The sequence below is a fragment of the Neofelis nebulosa genome, chromosome 10 (genome assembly GCF_028018385.1).
Source record: "Neofelis nebulosa isolate mNeoNeb1 chromosome 10, mNeoNeb1.pri, whole genome shotgun sequence".
In the NCBI taxonomy this organism is placed as follows: domain Eukaryota; kingdom Metazoa; phylum Chordata; class Mammalia; order Carnivora; family Felidae; genus Neofelis; species Neofelis nebulosa.
The window spans coordinates 19,245-36,252 of record NC_080791.1 but is presented as its reverse complement, the minus strand read 5'-3'; the positions used below and the strand labels follow the sequence as shown (position 1 = coordinate 36,252).

Sequence of the window (17,008 nt, the reverse complement as noted above, 5' to 3'; positions counted from 1 at the left end):
GTTACTTACAAATACCACTAGTGTGGTATTTTTTGTAGTGATTTTCAAAAGTGACCATTTCTCGAATCTGGAGTGATAATACAAATTTTTATTCCAGAAATTTTGGAATGTGTCCCAAAGTAATCGAACTTATGATCTTGTGTCGAACAAAAGAGTGAATAATTTTTCATAGTGTTCTTTTCAGAATGTAGAAAAATCCATTTATACCTTTCAGGGTGTTTATAAACATAAGCACATTCTGAGATCTGTAGTTCTCTAAGCCTGATAAAATTTCAGACAGATTTTGGAGAGAGTGTGAGTAGAACCTTAACATTAAAAAAATCTTGGAGTGGTGTTTGGGGCCTGAGAGTGTTTGTAGGCACCATTGCTCCTGCCTAGGTACACAGTGTGGGTCGCATCGCAGTAATTCAGTTTTCACATCTCTCTGCTGAACTGACATGTGTGTTTGCACAGGACGATGCTGATGTCGAGTGGAAATTTGCAAGGGCCAAGCTTTGGTTTTCCTACTTTGAAGAGGGGAGAACATTACCTGTTCCCTTCAACCTGGTGCCAAGTCCAAAGTCCCTGTTTTATCTCTTACTGAGGCTTAAAAAATGGATTTCTGAGATGTTCCAGGCCCATAAAAAAGGTTTCCAGGAGGATGCAGAGATGAACAAGGTAATTTGACTTGATAATTTAAAATTATGTTTTTAAATGCTAGGATCATTTAAAAGAAGTGATCCATGATGACACGTCCAATCATTGCCAAATGAGCACAGTCCTTTGGCTTGTATCTACTTGAGAGGAACACTTTGGACATTTCCTACTTAAAAGAATACAGGAAAAATTCATGAAATGTAACTATAATAATGTATTACATTGTCTGTAGAGGGTACTTGAAAGGAGAGCTATTCTGGCCCCACTTTTGCTGTTGTGGCCACAAGCCCCACCTCATGTTCAGTTCACACAGCCTGGTAAAGCATCAGTAGCTTGGGGGAATTTGACAGACTCTACCTTCTTCACTGAAAACTTAGAAATCAATTACTCACATGTAATATGTGAGTCTAGGTTTGGCATTAAGTAGTTCAAGAAAGAAAGATCTAGGGGTATTAACTGGAAAGAGTTATGCAGGAAGCAATCTCAAGAAACATAGAAGAGGTGCAGTGTTTAGATGAGGGTTAGCAGTATATTCAGAAGTGTGGAAAGTTGTGTGCCACTGTGTATGGAGGAGGGGCAGTTACCCTGTGCAGGAACTCTGCTGGTGCAGAACCACATCCAGGAGAAGCCATGAGAGATGGATGCATTCAGAGGAGAAGGGCCAGCATGGGGACAGGTGCATATAAGGCGTCATATGATGGGGAGTTGAAGGACTTGGGGATTACATCCAAAAAAGGAGGATTGAAGGGGAACAAGGCGAATATCTTTAGAACTCTCAGTTTTGACTAGGGGGTATACTTGTTTTTTGTCCCTTCAAACACAGGGAGAGATGCCATGGGCAAAAGTTGCAAATAGTTCAGCTGTAGTTCTATTTAAAAACAAACTTGTCACAACGACATCTGTCCAGGGGCGCCTGGGTGGCTCAGTCGGCTGAGGGTCCAACTTCAGCTCAGATCGTGATCTTGAGGTTCGTGAGTTTGAGCCCCACATTGGGCTCTGTGCTGACAGCTTGGAGCCTGGAGCCTGCTTCATATTCTGTGTGTCTCTCTCTCTCTGTCCCTCACCTATTCACGCTCTGTCTCTCTCTCAAAAATAAGTAAACATTAAAAAAATCAAAGAAAATATCTGTCTAACAGAGTGGGCTGTCTTGCAAAGTAGTAAGTTCCCCATCATTGCATGTAATCAATAAATGCTGAATGACCAATATTAGGAATTTATAGAAGATATTCCAACAGTGAGTGGGCAGTTGAGCCAAATGATCGTAAAAGTTTCTAGCCATTCTAAGATTCTATCACTGAGAGAAAAGGAAATATTCTAATTCCTGCTCTGCTTGCCACTCCCCATTTGGGGTTCTCAAATAAATAATAAACTCTCCGAGCTTTAGTTTCTTCAGCTGTACTGTGGGAATAAAAATTATATCTACATCATAAAGATCAAATGAGTATGTAAAAGGACCTTGAGAATTATAATTTTTTTAATGTTTATTTATTTTTGAGAGAGACAGAGACAGAATGCAAGTGGGTTTGGGCAGAGAGAGAGGGAGGCACGGAATCTGAAGCAGGCTCCAGGCTCTGAGCTGTCGACACAGAGCCTGATGCAGGGCTTGAACTCACGAGCTGTGAGATCATGACCTGAGCCGAAGTAGGACGCTTGACCAACTGAGACACCCGGGCACCCCAGGACCTTGAGAATTATGAAACCTGCTTTAAATGTAGTTATTACTATACTGTGTGAAATTTTGGAGAAACAGGCCATCTATAGCACTCTTCTGGATGTCTAACTTCTAGAACTCAGTGGGTTGATGGCAGGAATGTCCCTCCCTTTACTTAATACTCCTTTACTTACATTAATTAATGGAGTTTACAGTTCTAATGGAACAGCAACCTGAGAGAATTCATTGTTCTCACCAATGGGAAGCACCCAATAAGAACATGTTTCTCTTCTTGAAACTTGCTACAGAATCAGACCAGATGGCTTTTAAGATATGGAATAAAGAATGAAATTGTTTTTGTAATTCTAAATGAAGAATTAGCAATTGTACTCATCTTACTATCTGTTTTTAAAAGAGAAATGAAGAAAAGAAATTTGGAATTTGGGGAAGTCATGAAGACCTTTCAAAATTATCACTTGACAAAAAACAGGTAAGCTCATATTTGAAAACATGAAGTCATATGTGTGCCCAGGCTTATTTTTACAGAAAAAAGGACAAATGTTCAGAAGCAATTTCAAGAAACAGGTAATAAATACATTAAAGAATTTAATTGTGTTAATAATGCCGCAAAGATCTGTTATTGAGTGATGGAAATAAGCTTATGTCCAGTTAATCAGAAGAAAGAACTGTGTATATCTTTAAGACAGATATTAAGCATATATGTTTGGGTACTTGTGGGTAATGAAATACAGGGATAGTGATGTAAAGCAGGAAAAGTTAAACTGATAGAGGGGTGTCAGGGACCCAACGGAGATCTGATTCACTGCACTTGAGCAGTGTGGGGCGAGGGTGGGCATACACACATCCAGCAGAGCCTCTCTACCTGTCGGTCATTTTCTTTACCAGGGCAGGGTTGCCTCCAGGTTTGTGCTGGAGCTCCCAGTCAGGCTGGCTGACTTTTTTGGTCTTTTTACCTTTCCCTCTTTCACGGTGAGCCAAGCCCCACAGTCCAAGACCGTTTTCTACCCCCTGCTCCTACTCCCTGTTACCTGTCACAGGCATGATTCTGAGCACATCTCCTACTTCTGTGTCTTGGCATTTGGTTCCTAGAGGACTGACATAATGCAGCTATCTCCTTTACTTTTCCTTGCCATGTAAGCTTGTGATGAACAGAACCGACGCCCACAGCTTGCTTTTGCTTGATACATTAGCTACACTCCTGGGAGAGTGCTTTTACAGCACACGTTTATATTTCCAGTCAGGTTTGCCTATTGTTACTGAAGTGGGTTTCCACTGGAATGTGCTTGGCCCTGATAGGGACTAACAAAAACTCTCATGGTTCCTTCTTTCTTACCAATTTGTGCAACATTTGCTCTCTTTTTCATGAAGTCTACTTCCAAAACAATGCTTAAGTTTCCATTTCACTCAGATCTTCTGACTCCCTGAGGACAAAAGTGGTTAGGTTCCACCCACATCACCTCCACACGTGCTCTGGGTGCACCATAGAAATCAGTGGAATGAGCCACATAAAAATACTTTTTGAAACAAAGTGAGAAGACCTATTTATTATCTTTGCTTATATCCTTTAGCTCTGAAGGTCCCTGAATTTGGTGGCTGCTAGCATTAGCTTTTCAGATAAATTCTGAGAGGCCAGCATAACTCAAGTCCCATCTCTGCCACACTGTATGATGCATAAACCTGAAGATGCTGATAACTTCCCGAATAACCTCTCTCTTCGAGCTCCAGGAGGGATCACTTTCAAGTTGTCAGTTGCAGACAGGCTCTTGCATCCTATGCAATAGATGTCGTTTTAGCATTTTCTGTCTGTTTGGCACTGGGTTGAGTGACATGTGCAGATTTTTTTTTTGTTATTAGTCACATATAACTGATATATGTTGATTTTGTGCAAATTCCCAATCCTTTTCTCCGGGCATATTGAATTAAAATTTCTGGCATTGGGGTGTGGAAGTGTGTACTTTAGTTGGGCCTTAGGATATTCTAAGGCCCATCTGGGTGTGGGAATCATGGGAATCACAGAATATTTCATTCCCTGAATGACTTTGTCATGGACACATCAGTGAACAGTAATATTCAGCAGAGTAGACTAGACTAGATTAAAATGAAACATGAGGGGTGTCTGGGTGGCTCAGTCGCTTGAGCCTCCGACTTCAACTCGGGTCATGATCTCTCAGTGCGTGAGTTCGAGCCCCATGTTGGGCTCTGTGCTGACAGCTGGGAGCCTGGAGCCTGCTTTGGATTCTGAGTCTCCCTCTCTCTCTGCCTCTCCCATGCCCATGCTCTTCTCTGTCTCTGTCTCTGTCTCTCTCAAAGAAAAATAAACACTAAAAATAAAAATAAAAAGACACATGAAATAGGACTAAATCCACGTAGTAGATATTTATCCTTCTGTACAACAGTAATAGCTGCTGACACTTGTAGAGCATGTACTGTATGTCAAGCGGTGTATCCCACAGCCTTCCTGTTTGATTCTTGCACCACCTCTAGCAGCTAGGTAATATTATTTCCCCTATTTCACACATTAGAAACCCGAGGACAGTAGAGCTGAAGTAACCTGCCCACAGTCTCATTTCAAACAACAACCAGAATTCAAATTCAGATCTACTTGATTCCAAAGCAAGAGCTTATAAGCACTGCCCCCACGTGGTGCATTTCATGTCTGCATCCCTGTGGACTGAACGTGGTATCTATACATTTTAGCTCATTGCTCTGTTCCTGGCTTTACTCTAAATGCTAATATTAAAATAATTACTAGGAAATGAACAATAGAAAACATAAAGAATGCAGGAGATGTGGTATAAAAACAAAGATAGACAGTAGCTCATTCAGAATCAGTGTATTTTCACATGAGTCAGGAACAAAGCTTAAAGCCAGCTCTTCCTGCTGCCACTCCCGTTGCATTTCACACATCACTACCATTTATAGATATCCACATCCCTAAGGTTTAAATACTATTCATTTGGCCAGTTGAATCCCCCTGACTTTCTAGCCTGCTTGAATAGCTGGCCATGGGAACACTTAATTCTACATTAGAATTTTCTGCCACCAAGTGGTAATAGTGCTTCTTTGCACCATTGAGTAAATTTATCCTTACATTCCCTTTCTTTCATATGATTGTAACAAGTATTTATTATATGACTATTATGTATTAGAAACTGATTAGAATTTTTTGTTATATTTGTACCCAAGTTTATATTTCACATTTAGAGAAGAACTAGTCACATAAAAGTGATCCATGTGAATTTATAACTGTTTAGTCATATACCATTCAACTATACCAGTGGTTCCCAACCAGGGGTGATCTGTCCCCTGCCCCCACTACCGGCACCTCAGGTACATTTGTAATACCTGGAGACATTTCGGTTGTCACAACCGGACAGGGGAGCTGTTATTGGCATCTAGTAGGTAGAGGGCAGGGACCCTGCTAAACATTCTACAATGCACAGGAAGCCCCACACAATAAAGACTTATCCAGCCCAAAGTGTCAATAACTGTTGGAATGAAGAATCTTTGGACTCTACCTATTGAGAGCATGAAGTGGTGGGAGTGCTGTGTGTTGTACTGAAATGTTATGAATACACAGAAGCTGTGGCCATTGACGCTTCAAGATCTACAGTCTGGACAGTCTGTAATCACACACATTCTCAAATGAACAGAATGCCATTTTCTGACACACCTGCCACTGTTACCTCTTCTGTGCCATCCGGTGTGTTCGCTGGTACAGCATCAGCCTCATGCCTTCAGTTCAGTTCTTTACAGTTTAGATGTACCTTTACCATCTATGTTGAGCTGCAGCCAACTGGTTCACAAACCTAGATTGAACATGTTTTCTATAGCAAGGTGTCTAGCAGCCAGTGAACCCCATCAGTGACCCAGAAGCACTTTTTCCTTCCTTTATTTCACCAACCAGTGCTTTCTGAGCACTTGCCATCTGCCAGCAGTTCTGGCTCCAGGGACAGTGAGGTGAGCTAAACAAAATCTCTCCTTCCACAGAGCCCAGCAGGATGTAGATAAACATGTAACCAAGCCACTGAATAAAATAAGTGTCAAATGACCTAGCTGGCTCCAGATCTATTTTTCATAAGGTGGGCAGGAAAACCTCTCTGCGGAGCTTATGTTTTAAGCTAAAACCCAAAAGATGAGGCAGAGCAAATAAGCCAGTCAGGAAAAGAGCATTTCAAGAACTGGGAACAGCACACGCAAAGCCCTTAAAATAGAAATGAGTGAATGAATGAAGGCCTGGGTGATGTTGATATATTATTAAATCCCCCCCCCGCCCCCTCAAAAGGATGATCTCTATAGGCATGTAGTGTCCTGAGCTGCCTTAACTGGAGGTGATTGACATATCAAATGTTAAGGTTTATTCATCTTCAAAAAAATAAAAATCCCAAAGAAACATATTTTTTTCACTTTCTTATTTCCATGAACACTTTTTGGATGTACTAGTGGCCCCTAACGAAAGAAGGAGACATCAAATTAATAACTTCCAATCATGAAGTTGTAAATTAATGAATAGGTGGTAAATAAATCAAAGGCACGATGCACAAAGATCCCTTTGTCTGGATCCTCTCCTCTGATTATGAACCTGTCCTCACCCTCCATGCTATATCATGAAAAATGGGGGATGAAAGTGGGCTTGAATCTTGTCGTCACATTTAATGGTGCCCTTAAAGCATAAATCATGGTTTGAAAGCCAGGAAGCATTATATCATCATAAAGATAAATGAATAACTATTTTTAAGAATAAATATTAAAAATTACATTGTTAAAAACATGTTGAAGTTTGCATTTGTTTCCCACATCCATAGATTAGTAGGACTTGAAGGAGAATAGGTATCCACTGGACTAGTCCCTTCATTGTTGGAGAGAGTGCAGAAAGTTCCAGCATCTCACCTGCTGCTCCAGAGCTGTTGTGGCAGAGCCTTAGTCTTCACATTTCTGTCAAGCACGCTTTTATACAAGCACCAATTGTATAATTTTATCTTAATTATGTTTAAAGTTAATATAAAGTGAAAGAATATGGATATTTTGCTGACACTTGTTAGAGAGGTTGAAAGACAAGGGGAAATAGCTACATGAAAAGGGGTGCTAATATTTTCAAAATTGCATATTGTGTTTTTATGGATCTTATCAGCCTTAGTATATTCTTCCTGTGCATATAACTCAGCAAGATAATGATTGTTATGTTCTTCACTGAATACCCAGAATCCATAGCACAGCATCTTCATATAGAGGGCACTCCATCAATGTCCAGTGTTTACTGGATGAATGTGTGCATAGCTGTTTTAGGTCAGCATGTGGCCATTTAAAGCATCAAAGCATTGAAGTTAAGGACTTTAATTCTCAATGAGCTTTACTTACAGCAACTTAGATGCCATTGGGAAATATGAATCATCACTGTCTTTGAAGATGGTCTTAAAGTTTCTTGTTCCTTGGAAAACAGTTGTACACCAAAAACAACAACAACAACAACAACAACAACAAAAACACAAATGTGAAGCTGATGTGTTTTGCTCAGGTTCTCCTACTTATTTATTTTTAAAACCATGTTTTTTCTTTTAGAGAATGCCATGAAGAGTTTTTTTAAATCATTTTCTTAGTATGTTTTTTTTTTTTAAAGTTTTTAACATTTATTCATTTTTGAGAGAGAGAGAGCATGAGTGGGGCAGGGGCAGAGAGAGACACACACAGAATCTGAAGCAGGCTCCAGTCTCTGAACTTTGAGCACAGCACCAATGCAGGGCTCGAACTCATGGACCGTGAGATCATGACCTGAGATGAACTTGTACGCTTCACAGCTTGAGCCACCCAGGTGTCCTATTAGCATGTGTATACAGTACTTTACCACCTTAATTGCAGATTGTTTTAGATCTTTTTTATTTGCCTGTTCAAGCAAATATATGGTTTCAAAAGTACTGCCCAAATGTGATACTATGTAGATCCTAAAATTCAAATGCATTAATTTGTTTTTTTTATTGGCCCCTGAACTCTATCTCACAACAAAGTCTTACCCTTGTGTTACTTCAGGCACTTACCTACAAGTGTGGGTATTGTGCTCATGGATGCTGGCCTGTTGCTCCCTTAACAAAGGACTTCTTAGATCACCACCATCACTTTCCCAACTTGTTTGCCTCCTCCTCTATCAGAGATGTGCCTGTGAGAATGTTAAAGCATGACTGTCATGACTACATGACTGATAGCCACGAAGTCTATGAAAGTCCTCAGACAACCTTGAATAACCATTGAGAGATCCAGCACCCCTCAGGTGCCTCTGGTTTGTCTTGGAAGGTAGACTATAAAGCAAATTAAATGAAAAATTTACATATGTAACTTATAAATTCCTATATATAACTAATAAATATCGTTACATTATTTAGAAGAAAAATAAGAATTTTTGATTCTTTTCAAATTACAGCTTGGGCATAGTAAACAATCAAGTATAAGGAGCTCAGAAGATTTCCAGTTAAATAGTTTCAATAATCCTCCAGGAAAGTATCAGGTAAGCATGATTTTTTTTTTTTTTTTAGAAAACTAAGACTAATTATTTGTAATATTTAAAATCCCAAACTATGTGATTCTTTAAGTGAAAATGAACCATTATGTTGTTTTTCTCAATATCAAAATAATGCATGAATTCAACAAATATGTGCCTATACTTTCTAAGGACTGGAGATACATAAGTAAATAAAATAGATGAAGTCTTGGCATCCCAGAGCTTAGAGTCTACATGTTCATTGTAAAAGGCCTATATGTTCATTGTAAAAAGTCTATCCTCACAAAAAAACATACAGGAGAGAATAAAGTGTACCTCAAAACCCACTACTGAGATTTAAAGACTACTTATTTGGTGATATTCTGCCAGGTGATTATGTGTATATGTATAATTTTACATGTACTTCAATATTATATAACTGTATATATAATATATAAAGGAGTTAATAGTACTTAAATAATGGCTAACAGGTTTTCACTTCACAAAACATATATTTATATTAATTTTAATGGATGTATAGTACTCTTTGTACAAATATATGATAATTAAAATAATTTCCTATTGATGGAACTTTAACGGTTTTTTTCTACTATTGTAAGTAGTACTACTATGAACATTGTCCATGCACCCAATTACATCCTTAGAATCTAAGTTCTTAAAAGTGGAATTTTACTGTCTACCATTTAATTTGGGGTTTAGAGAGTTAGATTTGGTTTAACTATATATCCACCCAGGACTTCCTGCACATGGTACTGAACCTCCTGCATTTCCAGCATTCTCATGGTCGAAGCCCAGATGGGGAAAACTTTGTTGCATTGAAACTAGACATTCCAGTGCACTGGGAGGGGCAAGATGGTGGAGCAGCCTGGAAGTTCTCGGCTTCTCTCATTCCTGAAATGCAGCTAGATCAGCACAACCCATTTTTCACAACTGGACAATTGATGTTAGGATTAACAAAACAATCTGCTTAACGTGAACCACAGAACTCAGCATGTACATGGCACAGAGAGGTGAACTGGGGGAGCGAGAAGCTGTGAAGGGTAGGGAGCTGTTTTTGTTTGCAGAGAGGGGACAGAGACAGGCAGTAGAGTACAGGAAAAGCACTCCCCCTGAAAGTAGATGGAGAGAGAGAGAAAGAGTGAAAACACCCACAATGGATTGAACACAAAAGGGAGAAAGGAGAAAGAAGAGGGTTTCAGTACCATGAGGACTCTATAAACCGGGACACACAGAGTTGGAAACTTCTCAGCCTAATACCTGGCAGAGCTCTATTAGGGCGTTCTGACAGAGCTCTGAATCCCTAGGAGCAGACAGTGAGGTCTGAGGGGTCCATGGGCCGCAGGGGAGAAGCCGTTCCTCTGCTGGGAGGGCGTTTGGTGGAGGCCATACAACCTCCCCAGAGGTAAAGGTCCCAGTGGACCCCAGAGAACAGCCATGTTTTCTGGTATTGGAACAAAGATGCCAGGGCATGGTTAAACCTGGTGCTAGCTGTGTGTTGTGTTTTGCCGTAATCTCTGAGCCTCTGCTGCCGTGTGAGCACATGAACTTTTCCTGGGGCAAGCAGGTACCCAGCCACATTCTCTGAACCTCTGCAAGAGCGCAGCCACACTAATGTTACCTGGGGCCAGCTAGCACCTGGCCATTGCCCGGTGAGACCCTCCCTCAGAATACTGGAGGGGATCCAAGCTGTAGGGCTCTCAGAAGTGAGGGGTTTGGAAACACGGCCCCATCTGAGATAAAATTTGGGAGAGAGGTGCTGCCTGGCAGGCTGACAGCTTGGACACAGGCAGTGTAGAAGCAGGGAGCAGACAGAAGCCAGAGACAAAGGAGGGGTTCTTGATTGCCACCGAGTGAGAGCATAGAATTCTGGTGCTAGAGACTGTGAAGCTGGGTGATGCCATTTTCACCTCTCCCGCACCTGCGCGTAAACACACATGCACGCCACACCTATACACCCCATTAAGCTAAGCAGCACCACCTAGTGGAGAACGGAGCTGTTACACCAAGCTCTACCCAATTGCGCCCTCCAAGAACATGCCCTAGAGGACCACCACAAGTCTCTCCACCTGCTTACTACACAGACTATAAAGTGCATCATAGATTTTTAGGGGAAACTGGATGTAATTTATTTTGGATTTCATTCTGTTCTCTGGTCCATCTATTCTTTTTTTGTTGTTGTTTTTTTCTTTTCTTATTCTTGGATACAGAAAGAGAAAAAAAATTTTTTTTCAGCTTACAACTTTTAAAATATTTTTACTACACTTTTTCTTTTTTGTAAAATTTTAAATTCTATTTTACTTCATTTCATTTTATTTTATTGTATAATTTTTAAGCATTTAAAAAATTTTTCTTACCTTTTTTCTTTCCCTTTTTTCTCTATTCTATCAAGTTTCTTTCAAAACCAAATCAAAACATATCTAGGATCTAGCGCCCTTTATTTTTTTGTGTTGTTTTTAACTTTATAATTTTATTTTTTATTTTACTAATTCTTTTTCTTCTTCCAAAATGACAAAATGAAGGAATTCACCCCAAAAGAAAGAACAGGAAGAAATGACAGCCAGGGACTTAATCAACACAGATATAAGCAAGATGTCTGAACTAGTATTTAGAATCATGATAATAAGAACTAGCTGGGTTTGAAAAAAGCATAAATCCCTTTCTGCAGAGATGAAAGAAGTAAAATCTAGTCAGGATGAAATTAAAAATGCTATAACTGGGGCGCCTGGGTGGTTCAGTCGGCTAAGCGTCTGACTTCAGCTCAGGTCACGATCTCGCAGTTTGTGGGTTCGAGTCCCACCTCGGGCTCTGTGCTGACAGCTCAGAGCCTGGAGCCTGTTTCAGATTCTGCGTCTCCCTCTCTCTCTGACCCACCCCGTTCATGCTCTATCTCTCTCTGTCTCAAAAATAAATAAATGTTAAAAAAATTAAAAAAAATTTGCTATAACTGACATGCTATGTTGAATGGATGCCACGGCAGCATGGATGGATGAGGCAGAGCAGTGAATCAGCAATACAGAAGACAAAATTATGGAAAATAATGAAGTAGAGAAAAAAGAGGGAAACTAAGGCAAAAGAATGATACAAGAATTTGAGAACTCCGTCACTCATTAAAAAGGAATAACATCCAAATCATAGGAATCCCAGAAGATGAAGAGAGAGAAAAAGGGGTAGAAGGCTTATGTGAGCAAACCATAATGGAAAATGCTCCTAACCTGGGGAAAGACAAAGACATTGAAATCCAAGAAGTGCAGAGAACTCCCATTAGACTGAACAAAAACCATCAACAAGGCATATCATAGCCAAATTCACAAAATACACAGACAAGGAAAGAATTACGAAAGCAGCAAGGAAAAAAAATACTTAACTTACAAGGGCAGACAGATCAGGTTCACAGCAGACCTATCCACAGAAACTTGGCAGGCTAGAAAGGAGTGGCAGGATATATTCAACATGCTGAATTGGAAAAATATACAGTCAAGAATTGTTTATCCAGCAAGGCTGTCATTTGAAATAGGAGAGATAAAGAGTTTCCCAGACAAACAAAAACTAAAGAAGTTCATGACCACTAAACCAGTCCTGCAAGAAATTTTAAGGGGGACTTTCTAAGGGGAGAAAAGATGAGGCAAAACAAAACAAAACAAAACAAAATTTGTATGGAACCAGAAAAGACCCTGAATAGCTAAAGCAGTTCTGAAAAAGAAAACCAAAGCTGGAGGCATCACAATTCCAGAGTTCAAAATGTATTACAAATCTGTAATCATAAAGACAGTATGGTACTGGCACAAAAACGGACACATAGATCAGTGGAGCAGAGTAGAGAACCCAGAAATGGACCTGCAAACATATAGCCAACTAATCTTTGATGGAGCAGGAAAGACTATCCAATGGAATAAAGACAGTCTCTTCAAAAATGGTGCTGGGAAAACTGGACACTGACATGCAGAAGAATGAACCTGGACCACTTTCTTACACCATACACAAAAATAAACTCAAAATGGATGAAAGACCTAAACATAAGACAGGAAGCCGTCAAAATCCTAGAGGAGAAATCAGGAAAAAACCTCTTTGACCTTGGCCACAGCAACTTCTTACTCAACATATCTCTGGATGCAAGGGAAACAAAAGCAAAAATGAACTACTGGGACCTCATCAAAACAAAAAGCTTCTGCACAGCAAAGGAAACAATCAGCAAAACTAAAAGGCAACCAATGGAATAGAAGATATTTGCAAATGACATATCAGATAAAGGATTAGTATCCAAAATCAATAAAGAACTTATCAAACTCAACACCCAAAAACCAAATAATCCCATGAAGAAATGTGCAAAAGACATGAATAGGCACTTTTCTAAAGAAGACATCCAGATGGCAAACAGACACATGAAAAAATGTTCAACATCACTCATCATCAGGGAAAACAAATCAAAACCACAATGAGATACCACCTCACACCTGTTAGAATGGTTAAAATTAACAACTCAGGCAACAATGGATGTTGGCGAGGATGTGGAGGAAGAGAAACCCTTTTGTACTCCTGGTGGGAATGCAAACTGGTACAGCCACTCTGGAAGACATTACGGAGGTTCCTCAAAAAATTAAAAAATAGAACTACCCTAAGACCCAGCAATTGCGCTACTAGGTATTTATCCAAATGATATAGGTATGCTGTTTTGAAGGGGTTCGTACACTCTAATGTTTATAGCAGTGCTATGGACAAGAGACAAACTATGGAAAGAGCCCAAATGTCCATTGACAGATGAATGGATAAAGAAGATGTGGAGTGTGTGTGTATACACACACACACACACACACACACACACACACACACACTGGAATATTACTCAGCAATCAAAAATAATGAAACCTTGCCATTTGCAACGATGTGGATGGAACTATAATGTATTACACTAAGCAAAATTAGAGAAAGACAAATATCATGACTTCACTCATATGAGGACTTTAAGATACCAAACAGATGAACATAAGGGAAGGGAAACAAAAGTGATATAAAAATGGGGAGGGGGAAAAACATAAGAGACTCTTAAATATAGAGAACAAACTGAGGGTTACTGGAGGGATTGTGGGTGGGGGAAGGGCTAAATGGGCAAAGGGAATTAAGGAAGACACTTGTTGCGATGAACACTGGGTGTTATATGTAAGGAGTGAATCACTGCATTCTACTCCTGAAATCATTATTGCACTATATGCTAACTAACCTGGATGTAAATTTTAAAAAATAGAAGTAATGCACTAAAAAAAAAAAAAGAAACTAGACATTTCTGAATTATTAGCAAGTATAAAATCAAAACTACCTTTCTTGGTAAGGGAGGTCAAAACATAAATGAGTGTATGTTTGCTTAATTTGCCATTTCCACATCCAGTACTATACACACCGTCAACCTCCTCAAATGAAAGGCATTGTTTTGCTCTACTACTTTGCAAGTAAAATATAAGCAGTAAACATCAAGGGGTAGATGTTTTTTTCTAAACCTATTCTTTTCTCAAGAATTAACTTGTGAGTCATTAGCTCTGGTAATGTAAAAATTGCTGCAATAATTTGCCGATAGTGTGCATTCCATGCCAGATAAATCCTCTTAGTCTTTGTTAGCATTACTTCTAAGGTCCTTACAGGGGAAAGACCCAGACAGTTATTCCAAATGAAAGATTTGTCATAAACATAAAACTGAGCTGGGTTTCTCCTTTGTCTGTCTAGAAAATTATGAAGAGGCTCATTAAAAGATACGTCTTACAAGCCCAGATAGATCGGGAGAGTGACGACGTGAATGAAGGTGAGCTGAACAGGGACCAGCCGGCCCCTGAGCCTGAGTGTGGGTGCAGCCCTGATGTAGAGCTGGAGGAAAGCTGGAGAGAGCGGTTTGGGGAGGGTGAGCCTCCTAGGGAAGAGAGGGAGGGTCTCACCAACCGTCAGCGCTACTAAATAGTGTCGGAAAATAGGCTGTTTTTCCAGAGTTGGGGCAGGTGTCACTTGCGACATAAGTAACTGTTGCTTTTGGGGAGTGGCTTGCAGGGATGAAGAAGTGGTTGGGAAAAGTAAAAGGCTCTTGCCCCCAATCCTGCAAACATTTGCCATGAATGTTTCCTTTTTACTAGAGAATCTAGAAAAGATACTCAGATTCCTCAGTGTCTTTTAAGTTGGGTTGACCTGACAAGATGTAAGTTTTGCGACCTGCAACAGTAATGACTGTGGCTTTCTCAGTAGAAGGCACTACCATCAAGTGCTACCCCTGTGACTGTTCAAAACTAATAGGTCCTCAAGTCAGCAGATTTCCTCAGAGTCCAACGGAATTGGCACCTCTTCCAATTTCCTTGGGACTTTTGTCACCATTTTTTCTCTATAACCTTTTCATTAACCAAAAGCTTTAGCTGAGAAAATTGAAACCTGCCCCATTAGGAAGTTTTTTCCTCTGAAAGGATTCAAACTACAGATGTGTGTGGAACTGACTGATTTCATTCTGTTCCAGAATCACTAGTTTCTCTGCATTATATATTTATAGTTGACTTCCTATCTCTCTTGTTTTTTAAAGGGGAACTGAAGGAAATTAAACAGGACATCTCAAGCCTCCGCTATGAGCTCCTTGAAGAGAAAACTCAGAATTCAGAAGACCTCGCAGAACTTATTAGAAAACTTGGGGAGAAATTATCAACGGAACCAAAGCAAGAGGAAGGCAATAGATAATGCAAAGATGTCCATTAAAAATCCTATTTATTTGTCTACTTGAAGCCATATTATTTTCCAATTTATTTTTTAAGTGCCATTGTGACCATCTTTTAAACAAGAAAATGTCCAAAGATAACTTGGGAAATTCCATTAAGAAACCCTAATATTTAATATTTTTGGTGATTAAATTTCATTGTTCAGGCTAAAGTTTGTGGATTATGGTGAAAATTATGCCCAACTATTTGATGTTTTCTTGAGCATAACAATCGTGATGCTATGATTGCTATCTAGTGTCTGCCTGGGGATTGTCTTGGCTGGTAGGAGGCTGACACAGCACACTCTCCATGTGGTCTTTACCTTGAAGGTGATTTCAGGTAACTGCTTGCCTGCCTTATGGATCCCCTGATGGTGACTTCCAGCCCTGAAATCTAGGGAGAGATAATCTGTAGCTGTTTGGAAAATGCCATTTAATCATCTGCTCTAAGCCCTCACAGAACATGATTGGTAATATCTGTGAAAAATTGGGTTAAATCTTTCCTAAATTTGCCAGTTCACCTCTTTGAAAACGTTACACTTAACAGTGAAAAAGTGCTTCCTCTACTGAGCCCTGGGAACACGGTTTAGTTTGTGTGTGTATGTGCATGTGCATACGCATACACACGCGAGTGCACATAGAAAAGTGTGTATGAAATGCTTGTCCTGTTTTCTTTTGTAGCCAATATGGACTCTCAAAACCTCTTTATCTTTTGATTTTTACTGTGACTGAAAAATTGTTGTCCAAATAATGAATCCTTTATTGGACAAGTATCAAAGTCACAACTGATTATGATTATTTGGTCCAATTATAGCAAAATGTGCTCTTTTTGAGGCATTTACAGGTAAATCCCACATTTGGCATTGAGTATAAAGGAAACTCTGGAGGGAACTTGCAAATACTTACCTTTATTCTCAGTATGTTCTACCCTCTCTCAAAATATATGAAGCAGGGATGTGCATTTGTAGGCATCCATGTAGGCTGCTCTTACGATGTGAAGCAATATCTACAACGATTAAAAGAGAGTAGTGAAAGTTCATCTTTTCAACTACACAGACTACCAACGTTTAAATGATGCTGGGTATTAACTGGAAATGTTTCTTTAAATTCAGTAAAGAGAGGTTTCAAATGCAAATTTTTAACTTCATTTTAGAGATAAAATAGTCACAAAAATCTAGTTAGCCCCAACTTTGAATTAATTTAAGTCAAAGTAGTTTTATGTAACCAGATCACAAAATACAACTGAAATTTGCACTCAGTGATTTTGTATTTGTGGGTATTATTTACTGAGAAGTTATTTAGTAATACAGAAAAGGTAGGCTTTCAAATGTTTTGTGACAGTATTTGAGCCAGAAGTTGTAAAAATCAGCCTCATAGCAAATGCACTATTAGCAAGTTAAAATAATCTAACATCCACAAAGCTTTGTGTTGTACCATGAAGGAGATTGGCCTCTATGCCAAGGGGTGCTCTGTGACAGCAAATGGGCTTGACTCCAAA

At 39.5% G+C, this 17,008-nt stretch overlaps 1 protein-coding gene across 6 annotated transcripts in view; it reads left to right on the top strand.

The window, feature by feature from the left end:
- Positions 1 to 15,683, top strand: part of TRPC6 (transient receptor potential cation channel subfamily C member 6) — a 128,448-nt gene extending 112,765 nt beyond the window's left edge. For all 6 annotated transcript variants that reach the window (XM_058686442.1, XM_058686440.1, XM_058686437.1 and 3 more), the window contains 5 exons: positions 454 to 657; positions 2,703 to 2,777; positions 8,721 to 8,804; positions 14,511 to 14,586; positions 15,343 to 15,683. In XM_058686442.1, coding sequence (XP_058542425.1) covers positions 454 to 657; positions 2,703 to 2,777; positions 8,721 to 8,804; positions 14,511 to 14,586; positions 15,343 to 15,494 — 591 coding nt within the window. In that variant the 3' untranslated portion in view covers positions 15,495 to 15,683. The remainder of the gene's footprint in view (positions 1 to 453; positions 658 to 2,702; positions 2,778 to 8,720; positions 8,805 to 14,510; positions 14,587 to 15,342) is intronic.
- Positions 15,684 to 17,008: the final 1,325 nt, after the last annotated feature.